Below are 8,447 nucleotides of genomic sequence, written 5' to 3'. Positions count from 1 at the left end.
ATGCCTCAACAGCCTCTGAGGCACTGCAAAATGCACATGTGCACTCATCTGGATGCACCCCCTTTGTGCATTTAAGTCTTTGCACAGAGAATGAGAACTGCAGTACCCAAGAGTTCAAAAATCATGACTGGCTTTGAAATAATGGGTCTTTAGCAATAATATATTCAAAGTTCTTTTTCTTTACCTTCTTGATTTGGGGCTTTAGGGTTCAGGTCTTCTATACAATCATAATGGCTAGAAATTTCCTTCTAAAACAAAAGCTGAGATTTTTGATTAATCATACATTTGGTTAATCTCATTGCTTTAAAAAAAATCACCCCATATCCTGAGTTTTGCTGCAAAATGATGAGAATTTAACATTATAGACTGAAGTGGCCATGCAAAGCTACATTTGCCATACTATTGATGCTGACAGTGGGCACATGTAATTATCCAGATAAGGAGTGGAATAGTTATCTGCTTATGACATAGATTATCGTCAACCTTATACAAGCTATAACTCAAGAAGCCCACCAGACTTATATTCTTAAGCAGTGGGCTTGGGAAGCATAGGTCCTACTCCCTGTAAATCCCTCAGCAGATAGATAACAAGCAGTTAGGGAGAGGAAGAGATTTCTTCTCTCCACACGCAACACTAGAGCTGGCTTGCCACAGAGAGGAATGCATGATACCTTTTTGCCCAAGCAGGGTAATTCAGATCCTAGTCCAGTATGCTCTCCAAGACAGAGTTTGGTAACATCAGCCATGTTCCTTTTTTTGGAATCTCTAGCTACAGTGCAATACCTCATTATCTAGCTGGAGAAGCCAGTGTCTAACCCCATATGTTTTAAATTCTGTGCCCTTTTACATTACATCCTGAATCTGGCCCTCAGTAATCAAATAATAATATGCCCCTTGTGTTGGAAACAAAGTGCTTTCACTTTGTGTTGCACTTTCTGGGATAATACAGGGTATTTATTTTTCCAAGAGTCATTCTCATGAAGATATCTGGAGAAAGCGAAACAAGAAATATTCCCAAAAAACTTGTTTTATTAAACCAAGATGGATTCCCCATAAATTTAATCATATAATCACATCTTCTGTCACATACAAATAAAAATTGACCATTCAATCAGCCCTTCCATGTAATAAAAAAGAGCCATTGGTTTGTAGCTATATTTGATTTTCCAGCCTTGCCTGCACTCTGACCACATACCACAACATGCTTGTACAAGTTTGAAATTGAACTGCATATAAGTTCCCATCCCTGTTCTTGCTCATTTTTTTCCCTCTCTTTAAATCTAGGACATATTGTAACCCAGCTGTGTAAGTCACTGTCTCATGAATCAGCCTCTCTGTGTTCAGGAAAAAACCAACAGACTAGCAATACTGTTATAGGGCAAGCAAAGAGATGGCCTAGAGAGAAGACATCAGAGCCATCACATGAACAAACTTGTCCTGACTAGTACACACTGAACTTTCCCTGGCTCTGAGTCAGCAGCAGAATCTAGAATTAAGCTGAACGTGTTTTACTTTTATTGTACCCTGGAAACAGAGCGGTTTTATATTCACACAACACCCTGAGTCTTGTTTTCCAGGGATCGTTCCTCTGAGCAGTTCTTTTGCTGCAGATGTGACACACAAATGAAGTTAAGTCACTCACAAGAGCTAGGTTTTGAAATATAATAAGCCCATTATATATAAAATTAATACAAATCACATTGAATAAATACTGTGCAGTTCTGGAAAGAATAAGAGTATAATTCTGAGTAGTTAATCAGGAGCATTTTATTCTTTTGTTTAAAACATTCCACCTGTTCTATTTAAGCTAAGGATTTTACTTAGACAATCATGGTCAAATCCTGATCCCACTGGAAATGTTCCATCATTTTCAATAAGACTAAGATTTAAACCTCAGTGCAGAAGTTCTCCAGAAGGCCGTACACAACTTCCATCCCAGACCAATTTCTCCAGGATATATAAAGGCTACAGGGCAAAGGTTACCAAAGGAAGAAAGCAGCTCCCATACGTGATGTGTAAGGAAGGCACGGGGGGGCACGTGACTCTCCTGACAAGGTTGTCCCCACCACCACTGCCAGCTCTGTGGGAGCTCGCCAGCTCTGCCCCTGCCACCAACGCTGGCTTTTGCAGATGCCCCCCAGACTCAGGAGGCATCAGTTGCTCATGGCAGCTCCTCTACACCATGCTGGGAAAATAGGAACTTCTTCCCCCTGTTCTGAGCATATTTATGATATCATATGCATTATATTAATATATTATGTAATAATGACATTAATATTAACAGTACATATAGTTAATAGAGTATGTTACCTTAGCTATGAATATATATAATGTACATATAAAAACTCTGTATTAGTTATTGATCTATTAATATAATCAATCGTATTAACACAGTTGATTGTATGAAGATAAAACTTAATATTAGCATAACGAAGTATATTAATATTCATTATATGTGTGTGTGTGTGTATATATACGCACACATATACACACACACATTTATGTATATACCATTCATTTGATATATATACCATGAATCGAGCTAATATATTACTGTATAACCTATCTATAAAATTCTTTCTAAAATCTATTAATATACTTTAACATGAATATTCGTGTGTAATATCTGTGGTCAGAACCGGGGAACGAGCGCTGCTATCAGTGCTGTCGGCCTGCCTAATACGACGAAGCCGGGGCAGCGGGTGCCGCGTGCTGAACTTTATTTCAAGTGGCTGCAGCACGACACAGGCAGACGAGGTTCTTTGATAGATGGGATTTCTTTTATTAGAGCAACTAAATAGTTGGACAAATTGCGCTTTGCAACAGGGAAACCCCACCCCGCTTCCCCTGGACAGGTTCCCCCCTACGCCGAGCCGACTCCTGAGGCCATCTATAGGCACGGACCGAGCCAGGCGCAGGGACAGGGCGGCGCCAAAGTTCACACGCGCACCCCGCCCCCTCCCCAGGGCCACGGCCCGGGCGCAGCTAGCTGTGGGGGCGGCGCCGGAACACAGGAAGGCGGGGCGCCGGCCGCTGTGAGTCAGGGGAATCCGGTTCGGCCCCAGCGCATGCGCGGCCTCGGCTGTTGGCGGTTCCGGTAGTATCCCAGCATCCCCCGCGGGGCAGCGGAGAGAGTCGGGCTAGAGCGGCGGCAGTAGCAGGTCGAGCATGTCGGAGAAGAAGCAGCCAGTGGACCTGGGGCTCCTGGAGGAGGATGACGAGTTCGAAGAGTTCCCGGCGGAAGGTGGCGGCGGGGGGCTTGCAGGCCGCGGACGGGCGGGGCGGGGGAAGGCTGCCCCTGTCGCGGGCCTGGGCCGCACTGCACAGGCGCGGCCGGGAGCGTGGTGTGCCTTGTAGCACGATCGGCCCCTTCTTCGGTGCCGGGGTCGTGCTCCGCGGGGAGGAGGGGGGCGGCTCCACCTGAGCAGAGACTAGAGGGATCAGGCCTGCTCAGCCGCTTGAGGGCGGGCACCATACGGGTTTGGAAACGAAGAAAAAGCGGTTGGGTTTATGAGGTGACCAGTACCAGGACCCCGGAGCCTGTCGGCAGTAGTTTAAAGCCAACAAGAGGAAGTTCTTGCTCCCCCAGCCTGGAAGTGAAGGCGGGAAGTCGGGGCTGTGGGAGCCACCAGTTCAGCCGTTTCAACAAGGCCTGGAGGAAAGGGGAGTCAGTTGCTGTTGAGCAGGGGAGAGAGGGACCTGGCCTCCAAATGCTGGAGGCCGCAAGTGAGAGAGGAGCAGTGGAAAGCCCCTGGTTGTACCTTGTTGGCTCCCCCTTTCCGGGTGCACTCTCTGCTGCTGTGTGACACAGGTCTGTTTGTCACCATTTCATCATGTGGGCCTGGCCCACCAGGTTTCTCATTGGCCTCCCTCAGGCAGGGAGGCTACAGGAAAAGGGGACAAGAGATTTCTTGGGGCAAATAATAAAAAAACAGGGATGGGAGTGCTGGGGAGAAATTCAAAACAAGAGCAGGTCACTGTGTGACACGGGCCTGGGCAAGATGGACCAGTGAGTGGTCTGACTCAGTAAAGGACCATTCTGTTACGAAGCAGTGTACGTGCACGATGAATTGGACTTCTAAGCAAGCTTCTAAGCAAGCAACCTTCCTTCACAATCTTATAAGTAAAAATTTCCTATTGTAGGTCCAGTTACAAAATACATTGAAATATGGTATCATTGTCCATTTCCTTAATGCCCCTGAAAATGCTAGTGATTATAGGGATGGCTTGGATTAGTGGATGGAGAAAATTGCTCCTGGTATAGAACATGATGGGAACGGGTGTTACCAATTTTTGCCTCTCTGTCCTTGCAGCTTCAAGTAACTCGACAAGTCTCAAATGTCAAATAAGCCTTGTCAAATAGAATATTTCCCATTACATGAGAAACAGGGATTAGCTGGTTTCATAGGCGGTATCTTGTCAGTTTATCTGCTAGGGGATTTTTCTCTTCTTTCTGCTCTTGCTGCTGTTTAAGAGTAGCGGTCTGAATTAAATTAACAGAGGGAGGGCCTATACGATGTGAACCTTGAATTAGACACATGTCACTAAAATTGACTTGAATCAAACCTAAAATCTCAAACCACATCCTTATACAAGAGTTGGGAAGAATTGTTAAATCCATATTTTTATGTGTACTTAAATCTCCCCACATCCTTGCAGAAACTTCAGCTCATGTTCCTGTGAGCTTTCTTATTTTTTTTTCTACTGAGAATGTGAATAAATTAAATGAGCATTGAATTTTTTCTGCAGTAAAAATCTGTAAGAAGCTGTTTAATAGGTGACTATTCAGAAATATGAAAGAATAAGATTTGACATGGTTTTCATAGATGAGAAAATAATAGTGATGGGAAAATCAAAATGTCTTGCACGTCTAAATGAAGAGAATTATGTCAGAACAGCACTACTCCACTTAAGATTGGTCATTTTGCTTGAGGCTGATTTAAAGTTATTAGCTGTATTAAGTTAGGCCCCTGATCCTTGTAATGGATACAAATACAGAGTTAGGCACCTCAGAAGGGCAATGCAGAAAATCTCACTTGCTGAACAGGGAGGTGGCCATCATGAGTTCCCAGTAAATGATGCTGAGTACAGGGGTGTACCTGGCCCCCTTCCCTTCTTTGGAGCTGAAGTGCTTCTTTCCACTTAGGATCCTGATCTTGGAACCCACTTTGAGGGTTGGTACTGTGTTTATAGCTGTTTTAGGAAATGACTAATCAGGGCTCACTCTTACTTAAAACGAGGGTTAAAGAAGTGATGGTGTTGTGTTTTTTTCCTATTTTTTAATATTAGCTTAATGGTTAAAGCATTTGCTCAGGAAGTGGGAGTTACGGGTTTTAGGTTCTCAGCTAGAAGGGGTTTAAAACCATATGACCTGTGAGCCTGTGGACTAGTCCAGAGTTTCTCAACCCGTGGGCCATGACCCAAAAATGGGTTGCAAGAATATATGAAAGGGTCATGAATACACTTTAAAAATGGATTCTCCTTTAAAGGAGGAAAATGTGAGAGAGTGGGTTTTCCCTTGCAGGTTGGCAGTGCTGGAGGCCCCCCCATAACCTGCACACACCCACCTCCTGCTCCACATAGGTTCATAGATGTAGGGTTGGAAGGGACCTGAGCAGATCATCAAGTCTGACCCCCTGCCCTGGGCAGGAATGAATACTGGGCTTATATGACCCCTGGTAAGTTTAAGCTCGTATGACCCCCAGCTAGGTAATTATCAAGCCTCCTTTTAAAGACCCCTAAGGTAGGAGTGAGCACTACTTTGCTTGAAAGCTGGTTCCAGATCCTGGCCGCCCTGACTGTGAAGTAGTAGCTCCTGATATCTAGCCTGAAGCTACTCTCAAACAACTTGTGGCTGTTATTCCTTGTTATTCCGGGAGGTGCTCGGGGGAACAGGGTGTCACCCATTCCCCTCTGGTCCTCCCTGGTAACTTTATAGGTGGCCACCAGATCCCCTCTCAGCCTTCTCTTGTGAAGGCTGAACAGGTCCAGGTTCCTTAGCCTTTCCTCATAAGGTCTGCCCTGCTGCCCCCAATCATGCAAGTAGCCCTCCTCTGTACCCTCTCAGTGCTAGCCACATCCCTCCTGAAGTACGGCGTGCAGAACTGAACGCACTACTCCAACTTTGGCCTGACCAGTGTCACATAGAGGGAGAGGATCAGCTTGGACATATTGGAGGACTGGAGCCTGGGTGTAGGGGTCAGCAAATTGAGAGTGAGGCATTGGCAGGGCTAGGGGGCTGTCTTAAACTATGTACTGGTTTGGGGCTGGCCATCAATGTTTACAAATGGGTTCTGGTACAAAAAACTTGAGAACCACCGGGCTAGGCTACATGGGAGCATTCTTCATTTTTCCAGTTGAAGCTGATCTACCATACAGCAGGGATCCTGGGTCAAGAAGGACAACAAACAACGTTCTGTAGCTTAGTGACTAGGGCAGTTCTCAACTTTTTTAGACACAGGGCACCTCTTGATAGAATTGAGAATTTTGTGGAAAATGCCAGCTCTTAGTTTTCATCTCGTTTTGACTACAGATAAATAACAGAGCAGTTCTTCTGTTACAGAGAGCTTGGAGAGACCAGAACTAACCAGGATCCTTTAAACACTGTGGATTCCTTTTTAAAATCTGAGGTTATCTTGTGATTCATGTTTGCATACATAGCAGTGCTAACATTGCATGGCATCCTGCAGCTTCCTTGAAAGGATCGCGAGGCACACTGGGGTGCTCTGGTACTGATTGAGAATCACTGGGTTAGGTAATTGCCCAGGATGGGGGAGTCCTGGGGTTCTGCTCCTTGCTTCCAGGTCTATTTTTATTTTTATTCAGTGATTGTTTAATTCAAAATGTCCAGGAATGGTTTTACCTTGGGAAATTAGCAAGTGCAGGCTCATGTTAAAAGGTAACAGACGTTGCATTTGCTGTAAGCTTTCTTAACTCCTAATTCCTGTTTAAAATCTGCTTCAAGGAAAATGTTTATCAAGCCATATTTACGTGCCTGTAACAGTGTATATTTATAGGGTATTTTATTTGGTTTTTAAAGTGATAAAACCATAGGGATTTGGGTAGTGTTACAGCTGAGGTAAAATGCAATTTTTTTCTCATTTTTGAAGTTTTCTGATGGATGTCATGACCAGCTTATCTGAATAAATCTTGTTATTTTGGTTCATAGTAAAATGGTAATCATTTTATAAGCATTCTTGATTTTTCCAGTCCTAGCTAATACTATATCTTTTTATGTAGTCACAGATGTAACTAGAATAATTATTTATGTATACATACAAGTTCAGAACTTAGTATCCACATACAAATAAGTGAGTCTTATAGGTAAGAGAATAAGAGCGTAGTTTAGGCTTTTTCTTTCTTTCATCTGTTTTGCCCCCTTTTTAATGAGGAAGGTCACCTAGGCTTGGTCATGTAAGTATAATGCAAATGTTCATGAATATTTATTTCTCTTATGGCTGAGCTGGTGTCTGGTGCAGTAAGTATTCTTCTAATGTTCTTTTTGCCAACAAACATGGTGGCTGACTTCTGCAGGGAAGTGGATATCAAGCCCTCCAGTGCAAAAGTAAATACTTTGTTTAAATAAATGAAACGGCCCGGATGAACCATTTTAAAGAGAGGATAAGGGAAATGAGCATCTGCCAGTCTGTTTTTGCCACAGAAAATAAAGTTAAACCATAACAACTTAGTCCTTTTTTTCATGCAGGAGTTAATTGACTAGTTTAACTGCCACTCCACTGTGGGATAGGAGTAGATAGATGAAAAAGTTATAGCTCAACTGTGGTAAATTTCCCACTCTCCTTTTTAAAGCAACATAATACATCTATCCGTATCTGTAACTGATGTAATACTACCTATGGCTTTCATGAAAGGACCATGGACTGAATTACTGTTAAATATGCTGTGTATAAGTAAACATTACCTTTATCTAGGTAGCACTGGAATAAGTTCCTTAAATCCTTTGTAACTCTTACTATTTAGAATGTGACCAAGCATAGTACAAAAAGTTATTAGGATGTTCTTTTCTTCCTCCTGCCCCACTTTATTCCCATCTGTACCCTTTTTTTCTTTATCCGTCCTCTGGTATGTGCAGTGCTGGCAGCATTAAATTTAGTTCTGTAGCCCTTTTTCTCCCATTTAAAGAGTTGTATAGGGGTGATCAAGCAATAGTCTCCAGTACAATTTTGTCTCTTAAAATTTACTTAGATTGCCATACAGTCTAAAACAGGGGTGGGCAAAATGCAGCCTGGGGGCCAGATGCAGCCCACCAGGCCATTCTATCTGTCACACGGGGGGGGAAAAATGTAGAAAATTGATATTACTCTGCCCTGTCATGTGGCCTTTGATGGCTTTGCCCTCTGGCTTGCGAAAACTCAGTAAGCAGCCCTCCACCCAAAATAATTGCCCGCCCCTGACTAAAATTTCTACCATAGGGTGATAGATATCAA

General features: G+C 43.5%; 1 protein-coding gene across 1 annotated transcript in view; it reads left to right on the top strand.

The window, feature by feature from the left end:
* Positions 1-3,089: 3,089 nt before the first annotated feature.
* SEM1 (SEM1, 26S proteasome complex subunit) overlaps positions 3,090-8,447 on the top strand; it is a 9,135-nt gene continuing 3,777 nt past the window's right edge. The window contains exon 1 of the mRNA XM_019533644.1: positions 3,090-3,244. Within this exon, the coding sequence (XP_019389189.1) occupies positions 3,169-3,244 (76 nt within the window). The 5' untranslated portion in view covers positions 3,090-3,168. The remainder of the gene's footprint in view (positions 3,245-8,447) is intronic.

Source organism: Crocodylus porosus, unplaced genomic scaffold (assembly GCF_001723895.1).
Source record: "Crocodylus porosus isolate Cpor-Errol unplaced genomic scaffold, CroPor_comp1, whole genome shotgun sequence".
NCBI lineage: Eukaryota > Metazoa > Chordata > Crocodylia > Crocodylidae > Crocodylus > Crocodylus porosus.
This window is presented reverse-complemented; position numbering and strand designations above follow the sequence as displayed.